This window comes from Canis lupus, chromosome 11 (genome assembly GCF_011100685.1).
Source record: "Canis lupus familiaris isolate Mischka breed German Shepherd chromosome 11, alternate assembly UU_Cfam_GSD_1.0, whole genome shotgun sequence".
Taxonomy (NCBI): Eukaryota; Metazoa; Chordata; class Mammalia; order Carnivora; family Canidae; genus Canis; species Canis lupus.
Window position 1 is genome coordinate 51,763,929 of NC_049232.1, and position 15,582 is coordinate 51,779,510.

At 44.4% G+C, this 15,582-nt stretch overlaps 1 protein-coding gene across 1 annotated transcript; it reads right to left on the reverse strand.

The window, feature by feature from the left end:
- Nucleotides 1-3,534: 3,534 nt before the first annotated feature.
- Nucleotides 3,535-14,993, reverse strand: LOC119876830 (protein FAM205C-like). The gene is made up of 5 exons (XM_038553288.1): nucleotides 14,855-14,993; nucleotides 14,614-14,674; nucleotides 13,503-13,609; nucleotides 13,148-13,360; nucleotides 3,535-4,071 (listed from the first exon to the last, which is right to left on the reverse strand). Exons 1-5 carry the CDS (start codon nucleotides 14,991-14,993, stop codon nucleotides 3,746-3,748), a joined length of 846 nt encoding a protein of 281 aa, XP_038409216.1. The 3' UTR covers nucleotides 3,535-3,745.
- Between the last annotated feature and the right edge of the window lie 589 nt (nucleotides 14,994-15,582).

Consider the following 15,582-nt stretch of genomic DNA (forward strand, 5'->3'; position numbering starts at 1 on the left):
GATTTATTTATTTATTCATGATAGACATAGGGCGAGAGAGACAGAGACAGAGACAGACAGACATAGGAGAAGGGAGAAGCAGGCTCCATGCCGGGAGCCCGATGCGGGACTCGATCCCGGGACTCCAGGATCGCGCGCCCTAGACCAAAGGCAGGTGCTAAACCACTGATCCACCCAGGGATCCCCTATTGGTGTTCAATTTGCCAACATATAGAATAACACCCAGTGCTCATCCCATCATTGCACCCCTCAGTGCCCCCCACCGCCCCGCCCACCTCCCTTTCTTTCCACCACCCCTTGTTCGTTTCCCAGTTAGGAGTCTCTCATGTTCTGTCTCCCTTTCTGATATTTCCCACTCATTTTTTCTCCTTTGCCTTTATTCCCTTTCACTATATTTTATATTCCCCAAATGAATGAGACCATATAATGTTTGTCCTTTTCTAATTGGCTAATTTCACTCAGCATAATACCCTCCAGGTCCCTCCACATCGAAGCAAATGGTGGATATTTGTCGTTTCTAATGGCTGAGTAATATTCCATTGTATACATAGACCACATCTTCTTTATCCATTCATCTTTCGATGGACACCGAGGCTCCTTCCACAGGTTGGTTATTGTGGACATTGCTGCTATAAACATCGGGGTGCAGGTGTCGCAGCGTTTCACTGCATCTGTATCTTTGGGGTAAATCCCCAGCAGTGCAATTGCTGGGTCGTAGGGCAGATCTATTTTTAACTCTTTGAGGAAACTCACACATGTTTTCCAGAATGGCTGTACCATTATGTACACTTGAATGTCCAATATCATCTCTGTGTAAAAATGAACTACTTATTAACCAGTCCTACCAATCATACTTATCACCCACTCCAGTCCTAATATTCTCAATCAGTATATGATAACGCCATGTTGCCAGAAGAGTAGGCCACCAAACATTCGGTGTTATCTTTGATTTTTAATGTTTTCTAACTGTCACATCCAACCTATCAGTAAATGGATATCAGTATCCTTTGTCCTCTACTTCAAAATGTCCAGCACTAAACACTTCTAGTCTCTGCTGCCTACTATTACTGGAATACTCTCATAACTAATGCTTCTACCCCAAGTCTTTACCTCCAATACTGCTGTTAGCAAATCAGCCTAAGTGATCCTTAAAACACAAGCAGATCTAAGAAGACCTTCTAACAGCAACTTCCATTTCCTCAAAAAGTCAATTCAATGTCTTTGCAATGACCTTCTAGGCCTTACCTCATTTGGCCCCTTTACTGCTCTTTGTTCTCCATTACTCTCCCCCTTATTGATTACTCTGCTTCAGGCTCACTGTCCTTCTTCATTGGAATAGCTCAGGCATGCTCCAGCCTCTAGAGAGTTTATGTTTCTGACATGAAATTTCCTCAGTTATCCATGTGATTACTCTCTCATCTCTCTAGTCCATGCCCACATTTAAATAAAAGATGTTATTTACTTATTTGAGAGGAGGACGGAGATAGCGACAGAGATAGTGAGAGAGAGCACAGAGGTAGAAGCAGACTCCTGCTGAGCAGGGAGCCCGACACAGGCCTTGGTCCCAGGACCCTGAGATCACGATCTGAGCTGAAGGCAGATGCTTAACTGACTGAGCCACCCAGGTGCCTCTAACCCCATAAATTTTAGTGAGGCCTGCCCTGAATTCTCTATCTAGAGATAGATAAAAATTAAAAAATAAATAAATAATTTATTTTTGACCTCCCTATTTAAAACTGCACCCACCTAAGTCTTCCCCAAACTTTTTACATCTTATATAGTCATCTTCTACATACTATATGTTTTTTTACTTATGCTTTTTTTTTATCTCCCTCTCTAGTGTATCATCAATGTAAGCTTATTAAAGACATAATTTTTTCCTCTTTTGTTCATTGCTGTATACTCAGTGCCTATACAAGTGTGTGGCAAATAGTAGATGCATAGTATTAGTTGAAGGAATAAAAATGCATGAGTGAATACCATCCATTCTCTATCTTGGCATTCTCATTCTGATCCCTCAAACATTTTAATATTCTTTTGATTATTATAGGTACTTCTCCAGCAAGTTACTGTTCTTTCCATGGTATGCCCATTTGTTTGACACCATACATTTGTACATTTTACTCTCAACCTGGGGAAGCCCAGAGACTCCCTACTTCCTTCCTGACTAACTTCTTATCCTTTGAAATTCAGTCTACATATCACCTCTTCTAAGACAATTTCTTTTCTTTTTAAAATTTTTTTAAATTGGAGTACAATTTGCTAACATATAGCATAATACCCAGTGCTCATCCCGCCAAGTGCCTCCCCTCAGTGCCCCTCACCCAGTCACCCCAACCCCCCACCCACCCTCCCCTTCCACTACCCGCTCATTCGTTTCCCAGAGTTAGGTGTCTCTCATGTTTTGTCACCCTCACTGATATTTTCACTCATTTTCTCTCCTTTCCCTTTATTTCCCTTTCACTAAATCTTATATTCCCCAAATGGATGATACCATATAATGTTTGTCTTTTTCTGATTGACTTATTTCACTCATGATGTGGGATATGTATACAATGGAATATTACTCAGCCATTAGAAACAACAAATACCCACCACTTGCTTTGATGTGGATGGAGCTGGAGAGTATTATGCTAGGAAAATTTCTATCGAACCCCTTCCCCCTGCCAAATTAGGTTAAGTGCCCTCCTGTGTATTTTCACCTACTTCCTCTAACCAGTCCTTATCACACTGCTTTCAGTGACTTTCTACTTGACTGTCTACTCCATAATTCCATAAGCTCAATGGAGGAAGGCCTGTGTGTTGTTCACTGTTGTGTTCACCTCTTGTTTTCTGGCATAGTACCTGAAACATAGTAAGTAGTTGAAAATTTGAAATGTTGCATCTAAGACTCATGTCAAGGACATTTTTATTGTGATCTTTTGGGAACCTTCTCTTCAACTGATCTTCATTCTAGGAGACATTTATCCCATGCAACTGAAAGGCAACGGGTGTCAAACTGGCAACAGGCCATGCGAAAATCCAAGATGGATTAGCCCTTTTAAGATTTAATCAATAACAACACAGTGCAGAGAGGTGAGATTCTCTCATATGCTTCTGACACCTGTCATATTATCTGTGTACTTTTATGATTATCAAGGATGGAACAACTATGACACTCACCTAAAAACTTCCCTTCAGGCTGCTGGCATACATAGAAGCTATTGGTAAATTGTTCCCATGGGCCAAAAATGTACGGGGTGCTATTTCTTATAATATGATTATGCCTACATTGTTCCTGAGGGCCCATAGGTGCCGTGGGAATACGTAATGAATTCAAGCCTGGTGCACCTTCAATGCACTTTGGGCAGGGGTCTTCCTTCTTTGCTCAAGTGCTCCTCTCCCACAGTCCAGGGTAGGACTGAGAGAGTTGTGTGGAATGCTGACCTATTTGAAATATGAATTTAAGCTCCTATAGTATATGGGAAGTATTATTTACCTTCTCTACTCTCTCCATCACATACAAACTTGAAAATAAGGAGGCACAACAGGTGGTTCTTTGCTCAGAGGCATAGAGTATATTTGGAGAGGGTCCTGCCTCACCTGGACATTAATGGAAATGATGATGACAGCCTTTTTCATGGGGATGCAGAGGAACCTATGAACTCCTTTCTCCTGGACTGCGTTTTCTCTTTGTGTAGACCAGTACCTTGTGCTGAGGGGAGAGCTGAGACCTAGGTTGGATTTTCTGGTTGGGTGGCACAAGTCAGCTGAGGACAGTGCTTGGAGCTGTTGTGAGGAAGGCACAGCAACTAGGAGCATCTGGACTGAAGGGATTGTGATTGAGTTCATTGTCGAGAGACTGAGGAGCATCAAAGAAAGTCATGCCCTCCTCTGTTTTATTCTCCATCTTGGCTCCTCTCACAGGGTGTTTGGTGAGGGGTGAACTCTTCTCAATATTTTTTGTCATGGTTTTGGGCATGTCATCCTTACAGAGGAGAATGGATTCTTTATGCCTTTGACCTTTCACTTCGGGGTTAATCCAGTGTGGAAAGTGCTTCACCTTATTACCCAAGCCAGCTTCTGCAGCTTCTGGAAGAACGGGATCTTGTGAATCCTTCAGTCTGAAATGCTGCTTTTACTAGACCCTGCAGCTCTTGACCCTAGAAAGTGTGACTCTATGAATTCAGACCCTGTAAATTTTGGATCCCAAAAACATGGTCACTTTAAATGCTGGACTTACAAAATTTGGCCCAGTTAATAACGGCCCAGTAAGCTGGTCATGTTAAGGTCTGGCCCATAAGCTCTGGTGACTCCAGTTTTGGCATTCTGAGGAATCCTTGTTTGGGTGAGGTCATTCAGATTGTTTTAATAGCCTTACAGAACATTCTCATCTGGCATTTGACCCAAGGAATCTAGGGGATACTCTAGGAACTCCATGTAAGGGAGAAAATGGTGAAGGGCTGCGAGGGATTCTTGTCACCTGAGAGGATGGAAATGGTGGCTCTGCAGATCCCAGACAGATCCTTGCTAGTTCCAACTCACTCAAGGCAACCATCCTAACCTAGCTCAAATTCTACTTGAGAAAGATCCTAGCGACATTGGGGAAGTCAAGGGCTCTGAGGGTTCTATTTATAAAAGTCCTTCTGGCCCCTGAACCACAGCAGAGTATATGTTCTCTCTGGCTGGAGACAGCCTCAACCTGCACCCCCTTGTCTATGATTCTCTGCTACGTTAAGTTTCCCAGAGTCCCTCTATTTTCTCTGCTGGGGCAGGGAGTTGTCCTTACCTTTGCAGGGGCTAAGGGATCCAGGGCTTCTCCAGGCTCAGCTTGTACACACTGGCCTGCAGCCTAATACAAAGCACCTGGCCCCCTGTTGTGTCCCCAGGGGTGTTGTGAGATCTGGAGGCCCAGTGGGAAGAACCATAAGGACTAGCTGCTTTTTGTTCTCCTCACTGCCTCAGTTTACCTGCAAACTATTCTCTATGTGGAGCATTCTAGAACACATGGGATGATATCTGGTGGGATGGGGGAGATTCGGAGCAATATTTTCCCCAGGTGTTTAGATTTGAAGGAGTCTAGGCACAGATATTCCTTGAGACAGCCACAGTTTGTTCCTGGACTCCTTTATCTTTATAAGACTTCCCAAATGTATCTCCAGGAATTTCTTTTCAGGTAAAAATTCAGTTTGGCCAAGATAGGTATCTTGAGTGATGAGTGGCCTGCAGGATGTCTGGCTCTCTAGAGGCACCATCTCCTTTCACCTATACTTCAGTCTGAAATGCTTGCCCACGTTTGCACAAGTCTCACTGGCATATCGAAAGTCTGGCCTAGGACTTTTACATTGGTGTTAGATGATATTGAGCATAGGTTTACTGGGCCCCCCAAAGACCCAGGTACATCTTTGTGATTGCAGATTGTCTAGTGATTGCCGAGGCCATGGCCTTGGAGAAAGCCACATAATAAAAAGCTGGCAAGCCTGACAGGCCAAAATTCGTCTCCAGTTTCTCAGTGGCTCCCTGAGAAGATACCCAGGCAGGTGCTGGTCAAGATGATCAGTGACAGCATCAGGTGAGGCCTGTTACAGCTATCAAGGCCTATCAACACTGAGGATGTTGCTTTATGATCCATGTAGGGGCTAACAGCCACCCTCCATGTCTAGGGACTTACTTTCTGGGCACAAGGGAACCAAACTCCTGTCAGGGCCCTTGTAATGCTGCAGACCTAATGATTTGCGGTCCTAACAGCTGCAAATGTGGGCAGAAAGAACAAATGCCCTAGCATATCTTCCCATGCTTGTAGTCACTGTAGCTCTGCAACATTGCCTTAGCCTGGGCAAGCAACTATAGACCAGCTCTGCTGCCATGATGAATCATGACAGGTCACTATCCCCACTGGCCTTTAGGTCTGCAAGCTAGGGGATACTCATACTGGCCAGGGTGCTGCTCTGGGGCATGGGCTGCTGGTCAGCAGGGGACAGGTGCAACTCTTTGGACTGATGTATCTTCTGGGGCAGGCTCTCACAATAATTAATCAACTTGCTAAATCAACTGCTTCTGAAAGTAGAACTCTAGCAGCTCTGGGTATTTCCAGGGAAATACCACCTCCCTCTTGAAGACTGAAATGGGTTGCTCTTTAACAGGTCCCTGGGGACAGGAAGACGAAACATGTCTCAGGGCTTATTTTATATGGTTCTCTGCCTCTACAGAGATTTCTGGGCAACAGCTGAGAAGCTCCAATGAAGATGTGGCTGCCTTTGCTGCTGGTGCCACTCTAAGGCTTCACACTTGGGCAGAGAAGAAAATGGGATATTGATATGGGTTTGTTGTTAGTCAGATGGAGACACCCAAATTTGGGAATGTGGGAAAAAGCTGGGGCTAACCTGGTGGAGGAAATTTTAGAGATTACAAAGCAATTATTGAAGAAAAGGGACTGGGGCTCCCCTTTTGTGGAGAGATCTTTATTGGCAGACCAAGGACTCACTGTGCAGAAAATAGGAACATAGGAACATAGCTATTTTTCTGCTATAGATAGCACACTGAGGCCTCAGTGGATCTTCTGGCCAATGGATAGAGATCACTAAGAAACTAAAATGTAGTAGAGGGTGGAGCCAGAGTCATGAAGTTTGCGATTTACTTTCAGCGGTATTTGCTCTGGGTTCATAGTGGATCTTTCTATAACTCAGAAAGTTTGGAGGAGGGGCAAGATGGCGGACAGAGTAGGGTCCCCAAATCACCTGTCCCCACCAAATTACCTAGATAACCTTCAATCATCCTGAAAATCTACGAATTCGGCCTGAGATTTAAAGAGGAGAACAGGTTGAAACACTACAGTGAGAAGAGTTTGTGCTTCTATCAAGGTAGGAAACGGGGAAAAAAGAATAAAGAAACAAAAGGCTCCCGCGAGGAGCCGGGCTGACGCCGGGGCGAGTGTCCCCAGGACAGGAAAGCTCCGTCCCGGAGAAGAAGCAGGAGCTGCACCAACCTTCCCGGGCAGAAAGGCGCCCGCAGGGAGTTGGAGCAGGACCCCAGGAGGGCGGGGGATGCCCTCGGGCTCCCTGGGACACTAACAGACACCTGTGGCGCGCGCAGGAGAGTCCGCCGAGGGTCCCTAAGGGCTGCAGCGCACACACATTGACCCGGGAAGCAGATTGGAGGGGCTCGGGCGGCGGCTCCGCGGAGGGGGCCTGCGCAGCTCCGGAGCAGCTCGGCGGCTGCGGCTCCGGCAGACAGGGAAGAGGCTCGTGAGGAGGGGGGCTGCGCGGCTCCGGGAGCAGCTCGGCCGGGCTCAGGCAGAGGCTCCGCGGAGAGGAAGCTGCGCGGCCGGGGAGCGCGAATCCAACTGCGCAGACCGGGAGCACAGGGCGCCGGGACGCAGCCCAAGATCCGGCCTCCCCCGGGACAGGCAGAGGCGGGAGGGCCCAGGACAGCAAGGACGCTCCTGCCCGGAGCTGAGAAGATCAGCGGCCCCGCCCCGGAGCCTCCAGGCCCTGCAGACGGAAAGCTCCGTAGTTACTGCGGGGGCTGAATCCAGGTTTCCAGAGCTGCCACAGCCACTGGGGTTGTTCCTCCAGGGGCCTCACGGGGTAAACAACCCCCCACTGAGCCCTGCACCAGGCAGGGGGCAGAGCAGCTCCCCCAAGTGCTAACACCTGAAAATCAGCACAACAGGCCCCTCCCCGAGAAGACCAGCTAGACGGACAAGTTCCAGGGGAAGTCAAGGGACTTAAAGTATTCAGAATCAGAAGATACTCCCCCGTGTGTGTGTTTTTTTTTCTTTTTGATTTCTGATTGCTTCCCCCACCCCTTTTTTCACCTTTCTTTTCTTTCTCTTTTTCTTCTCTTTTTTTCCATTTGTTCTTCCTTTGTTCTTTTTTTCTTTTTCTCTTTTCTTTCCTTATCTCTCTCTCTTTTTCTCCTTTTCCCAATACAACTTGTTTTTGGGCCACTCTGCACTGAACAAATGACTAGAAGGAAAACCTCACTTCAAAGAAAGAATCAGAAACAGTCCTCTCTCCCACAGAGTTACAAATCTGGATTACAATTCAATGTCAGAAAGCCAATTCAGAAGCAAATTATACAGCTACTGGTGGCTCTAGAAAAAAGGAATAAAAGACTCAAGAGACTTCATGACTGCAGATTTAGATCCAATTAGGCAGAAATTAAAAATCAATTGAATGAGATGCAATCCAAACTAGAAGTCCTAATGACGAGGGTTAACGAGGTGGAAGGAACGAGTGAGTGACATAGAAGACAAGTTGATGGCAAAGAGGGAAACTGAGGAAAAAAGAGACAATTAAAAGACCATGAAGACAGATTAAGGGAAATAAACGACAGCCTGAGGAAGAAAAAACATACGTTTAATTGGGGTTCCTGAGGGGCCGACGAAAGGGACAGAGGGCCAGAATATGTATTTGAACGAATCATAGCTGAAAACTTTCCTAATCTGAGAAGGAAAACAGGCATTCAGATCCAGGAAATAGAGAGATCACCCCTCTAAAATCAATAAAAACCGTTCAACACCTCGACATTTAATAGTGAAGCTTGCAAATTCCAAAAATAAGAGAAGATCCTTCAAGCAGCAAGAGACAAGAAATCCCTGACTTTTATGGGGACGAGTATTAGGGTAACAGCAGACCTCTCCACAGAGACCTGGCAGGCCAGAAAAGGCTGGCAGGATATATTCAGGTCCTAAATGAGAAGAACATGCAGCCAAGAATACTTTGTCCAGCAAGGCTCTCATTCAAAATGGAAGGAGAGATAAAGAGCTTCCAAGACAGGCAGGAACTGAAAGAATATGTGACCTCCAAACCAGCTCTGCAAGAAATTTTAAGGGGGACTCTGAAAATTCCCCTTTAAGAAGAAGTTCAGTGGAACAATCCACAAAAACAGGGACTGAATAGATATTATGATGACACTAAACTCATATCTTTCAATAGTAACTCTGAAAGTGAACAGGCTTAATGACCCCATCAAAAGGCGCAGGGTTTCAGACTGGATAAAAAAAAGCAGGACCCATCTATTTGCTGTCTACAAGAGACTCATTTTAGATAGAAGGACACCTGCAGCCTGAAAATAAAAGGTTGGAGAACCATTTACCATTCAAATGGTCCTCAAAAGAAAGCAGGGGTAGCCATCCTTATATCAGATAAACTAAAGTTTACCCCGAAGACTGTAGTGAGAGATGAAGAGGGACACTATCTCATACTTAAAGGATCTATCCAACAAGAGGACTTAGCAATCCTCAATATATATGCTCCGAATGTGGGAGCTCCCAAATATTTTAAACCAATTAATAAACAAAGTGAAGAAATACTTAGATAATAATACACTTATACTTGGTGTCTTCAATCTAGCTCTTTCTATACTAGATAGGTCTTCTAAGCACAACATCTCCAAAGAAACGAGAGCTTTAAATGATACACTGGACCAGGTGGATTTCACAGATATCTACGGAACTTTATATCCAAACTCAACTGAATACACATTCTTCTCAAGTGCACATGGAACTTTCTCCAGAATAGACCACATTACTGGGTCACAATCGGGTCTGAACCAATACCAAAAGATTGGGATCGTCCCCCTGCATATTCTCAGACCATAATGCCTTGAAATTAGAACTAAATCACAACAAGAAGTTTGGAAGGACCTCAACACATGGAGGTTAAGGACCATCCTGCTAAAAGATGAAAGGGTCAACCAGGAAATTAAGGAAGAATTAAAAAGATTCATGGAAACTAATGAGAATGAAGATACAACCGTTCAAAATCTTTGGGATGCAGCAAAAACAGTCCTAAGGAGGAAATACATCGCAATACAAGCATCCATTCAAAACTGGAAAGAACTCAAATACAAAAGCTAACCTTACACTTAAAGGAGCTAGAGAAAAAACAGGAGATAGATCCTACACCCAGCAGAAGAAGAGAGTTAATAAAGATTCGAGCAGAACTCAACGAAATCGAGACCAGAAGAACTGTGGAACAGATCAACACTACCAGGAGTTGGTTCTTTGAAAGAATTAATAAGATACATAAACAATTAGCCAGCCTTATTAAAAAGAAGAGAGAGAAGACTCAATAAAATCATGAATGAGAAAGGAGAGATCACTACCAACACCAAGGAAATACAAACGATTTTAAAACATATTATGAACAGCTATACGCCAATAAATTAGGCAATCTAGAAGAAATGGACACATTCCTGGAAAGCCACAAACTACCAAAACTGGAACAGGAAGAAATAGAAAACCTGAACAGGCCAATAGCCAGGGAGGAAATTGAAGCAGTCATCAAAAACCTCCCAAGACCAAAAGTCCAGGGCCAGATGGCTTCCCAGGGGAATTCTATCAAACGTTTAAAGAAACCATACCTATTCTACTAAAGCTGTTTGGAAAGATAGAAAGAGATAGAGTACTTCCAAATTCGTTCCACGAGGCCAGCATCACCTTAATTCCAAAACCAGACAAAGACCGCACCAAAAAGGAGAATTACAGACCAATATCCCTGATGAACATGGATGCAAAAATTCTCAACAAGATACTAGCCAATAGGATCCAACAACACATTAAGAAAATTATTCACCATGACCAAGTAGGATTTATCCCCGGGACACAAGGCTGGTTCAACACTCGTAAAACAATCAGTGTGATTCATCATATCAGCAAGAGAAAAACCAAGAACCACATGATCCTCTCAATAGATGCAGAGAAAGCATTTGACAAAATACAGCATCCATACCTCATCAAAACTCTTCAGAGTGTAGGAATAGAGGGAACTTTTCCTCGACATCTTAAAAGCCATCTACAAAAAGCCCACAGCAAATATCATTCTCAATGGGGAAGCACTGGGAGCCTTTCCCCAAGATCAGGAACAAGACAGGGATGTCCACTCTCACCACTGCTATTCAACATAGTATTGGAAGTCCTAGCCTCAGCAATCAGACAACAAAAAGACATTAAAGGCATTCAAATTGGTAAAGAAGTCAAACTCTCCCTCTTCGCCGATGACATGATACTCTACATAGAAAACCCAAAAGCCTCCACCCCAAGATTGCTAGAACTCATACAGCAATTTGGTAGCGTGGCAGGATACAAAATCAATGCCCAGAAATCAATGGCATTTCTATACATTAACAATGTGACTGAAGAAAGAGAAATTAAGGAGTCAATCCCATTTACAATTGCACCCAAAAGCATAAGATACCTAGGAATAAACCTAACCAAAGAGGTAAAGGATCTATACCCTAAAAACTATAGAACACTTCTGAAAGAAATTGAGGAAGACACAAAGAGATAGAAAAATATTCCATGCTCATGGATTGGCAGAATTAATATTGTGAAAATGTCAATGTTACCCAGGGCAATTTACACGTTTACTGCAATCCCTGTCAAAATACCATGGACTTTTTCAGAGAGTTAGAACAAATTATTTTAAGATTTGTGTGGAATCAGAAAAGACCCCCAAATAGCCAGGGGAATTTTAAAAAAGAAAACCATAGGTCGGGGCATATGGTTTTCTTTTTTAAAGAGAAGAAAGACAGTCTCTTCAATAAATGGTGCTGGGAAAATTGGACACACCACATGCAGAATAATGAAACTAGACCATTCTCTTACACCACACACAAAGATAAACTCAAAATGGATGAAAGATCTAAATGTGAGACAAGATTCCATCAAAATCCTAGAGGAGAACACAGGCAACACCCTTTTTGAACTTGGCCACAGTAACTTCTTGCAAGATACATCCACTAAGGCAAAAGAAAACAAAAGCAAAAGTGAAACTATTGGGACTTCATCAAGATAAGAAGCTTTTGCACAGCAAAGGATACAGTCAACAAAACTCAAAAACAACCTACAGAATGGGAGAAGATATTTGCAAATGACGTATCAGATAAAGGGCTAGTTTCCAAGATGTATAAAGAACTTCCTAAACTCAACACCAAAGAAACAAACAATCCAATCATGAAATGGGCAAAAGACATGAACAGAAATCTCACAGAGGAAGACATAGACATGGCCAACATGCACATGAGAAAATGCTCGGCATCACTTGCCATCAGGGAAATACAAATCAAAACCACAATGAGATACCACCTCACACCAGTGAGAATGGGGAAAATTAACAAGGCAGGAAACTACAAATGTTGGAGAGGATGCGGAGAAAAGGGAACCCTCTTGCACTGTTGGTGGGAATGTGAACTGGTGCAGCCACTCTGGAAAACTGTGTGGAGGTTCCTCAAAGAGTTAAAAATAGACCTACCCTACGACGCAGCAATTGCACTGTTGGGGATTTACCCCAATGATTCAGATGCAATGAAACGCCGGGACACCTGCACCCCGATGTTTCTAACAGCTATGTCCACAATAGCCAAACTGGAAGGAGCCTCGGTGTCCATCGAAAGATGAATGGATAAAGAAGATGTGGTTTATGTATACAATGGAATATTACTCAGCCATTAGAAATGACAAATACCCACCATTTGCTTCAACGTGGATGGAACTGGAGGGTATTATGCTGAGTGAAGTAAGTCAATCAGAGAAGGATAAACAGTGTATGTTCTCATTCATTTGGGGAATATAAATAATAGTGAAAGGAAATATAAGGGAAGGGAGAAGAAATGTGTAGGAAATATCAGAAAGGGAGACAGGACATAAAGACTCCTAACTCTGGGAAACGAACTAGGGGTGGTGGAAGGGGAGGAGGGCGGGGGGTGGGGGTGAGTGGGTGACTGGGCACTGAGGGGGACACTTGACGGGATGAGCACTGGGTGTTATTCTGTATGTTGGTAATTGAACACCAATAAAAAATTAATTTATTAAAAAAAAAACTCAGAAAGTTTGGGTAGACTGGTTCAACTCTCATGATCCCAGGTCAGGAAGATAGCCTATTTTTCAATAGAGGCCTTACAAGTGGCATTATGATGAAAGAAATGGTTGTTTTCTCCAGGCTTGGAAAACATTTGGGCCTATGCGTTATAAGCTGCCATAGGAACTCTTCTAAAGATTTTGGGAGCTCCCTCAGGTATAGAATTGCATTCATTTATATACATGTGCTTAAAGATGACTCAGGACTTTGGGGAAATAGGAACATGCAAGGCAACAGGGTATTTTAGCTTTGTGAGCTCTGAAATCAGGGAAAGAAAGAGAATCAGATATTCAAGGGCAGCTGACCTTGTTTCTCCAGCACACATACAGGGTAGCTCTTCCTCTTGTCCTGCTGATTCACAGGAGTCCTAGTCCCCTCACTTGAAGAAGACAGAGCTCCTGTATCCCTGGACACATCTGGCACTTGATATCCCTTCCTTCGCTGGAGGCATTCACCTTGGATATCTTGGATGCTGACACTGGTCGACTGGGCAGCTGACTGTGTTAAGCATTTCTGATCTGTTAATTGTGACTTTGTAGGGGTTACAGATGGAAGTGAAAGAGCTTTGGAGTGCAGGGAACCCTGACTCTGCTCCAAAGAGAGACAAGAGGAGCCCTGCGATGGCCCCGATGAAGAGGGAGAGGTCAGGGTTTTTCTCACCTGACAGCAACTGCTGAATCTCCAGAGCCACAGCATTGCAGATGGGGCAGGAAGGATCTGCACACAGGAGCCGCCGCACACTTCCCTCCTTAGGAAGCCAGCCCTGGCTAGGAAGGGAAGACGGCAACCGTTACTGATGGACTGACACCTGCCTCTCTGAATGTGTGTGACCTGGAGATTTGGCCCACCTTCCCCTAGTCCTGGAATCCCAGGGCATTTACCCATCTCCTGTTCTTCCTAGGAAAATGCCATTGGCAAGTTATGTTGGGCTGGGTTGGACTGAGGGCTGGAGCTTGTTAGGCAAGGTCTCAGACAATGATGGAACCACAGGCCATGAGAGACACTGGGAGGTGGGGTGCATTTACTGTTGGTCTGTGTTGAGAAACTACACCAGGAGAAGGGAACCAGGCAGAGGTGGGGAGCCAATGGTTGGCTGAGGGGCAGCACCAGGAACATTACCAGGGGGAACCTGCGGTCAGTCTCTTCTGGAGCTAAGAAGGCCACAGCCTGGCATTCAGTATTTCTAAGCTGTGGAAAATATGGTCTTTGTGGGAACTCTGCATTGTGGGGACTATGGGGTGTCCCAGTTCCTGTACATAGTATCTCTTGAGAGCCAATTCCCTTCCTTAGAAATTTTAGGAAGAGGATAAGATGACAGACTCCTTTCTGAGGGCTGTCCCAGGAATTGGCCTCCCTGAAGACAAAACCATGGAAGTAATGTCAGCAGGTTTTATGGGTCTGCCCTTGAATGGTTGCAACAGGAATAGGACAATGGTGATTTATTTATATATGCATTTATCTATTCTCTTGACTGGATAACTTGTCTTGTGGCTGAGTGCAAACTCATGTAGAGTCTTCAATGAATTACATACTAGCAAAATCCTGACTTTCAGGACCACTGTGAACCTAGCCTAGAGCAAAATCGGGAGACTCCCTGTCCTGAGACACCTGATCCCCCTCTGCCCTGGCAACTCTCTCAACCAGTGCTCAGCATCCACTGTCTGACTCCCTCCGGGACATTTTCCCTCTCCTGGTCCCTGCCACAGGCCAACCAGAGAAATCGTCCCAGGCCAGGCTGGGGATTTGGAGGATGCAAAGAGCAAGTGATCACCTTTTCATGACACAGAGCAGCTCCCACGGCTTATCAGCTTCTTCCTGACAAAATCTCCTAGCTGAAAAACCAGCAGAGTGTTAACAAAGAATGAGAGGATGCAGGGACATCCTATAGGAAGCTAAAGGCCTTTGAGGAAGAGGAGGCTGAGAAGCTGAACAATCAATGCTCTATGGCACATATGCATACAATTTACCCCACTACAACATGCTGTCCTAGACCTCATTTCATTTGATCATACAACCACACTGCGAGTGAGGCAGGATCATGAGATGCCCATTTCGTGGATCACAGACTGAGAGATGAAGTCGTTTCCACAGGGTGGTAAAACTAGTAAATGACACAGCTAAGGGCTTCTGTCCACCATCTATATTCTTCATTCTCAAGGGTAGGGGGGAGGTAGAGAATTTTGGAACACTCCCAGGCTCTGATTTTCCACCCAAGAAAGTGTTCTGGGAGAAATTGTCAACTGAGGCAATTGGAGCCTTCAGTGGTTAGAGCACCTGATTACTGGCTACAGGGCTCATAGAGGGACAGGAATCAGGGGAAACTTGCCCATAGAGAGGGGAGTCTGAGGGTTAATTAGGACTTTACCTCTTGATGTTTTATCTTTAGCCCTTTGTCTGACTCTCCGGTGACACTTGAAAACAAATGAGTTAGAGCACCTAAGTTTTTCTAAGCCAGGGCACCTTTCACTTTTTGTCTAAAATGAGACAAAATTGTTAAATATTTCTCAAACTTTTCTGTATTCCAATTTTATATACTCTCGTACCATTCTTTTCTTAGTCTTTGTATTTTCACCCATCATTTCCCTTTCTTATTACTAATTCATTTTGAGGCTCTCCTATACACCATACCTCTACCCCCATTCCCTGAACAAGTTCTGTGGGAGATCAGAATGAGACAGGAGAAAAGAGGAATAGATTAAAGGATAAGGGATCTAGTAGCCAAGGGATTTTAGCTATCCAA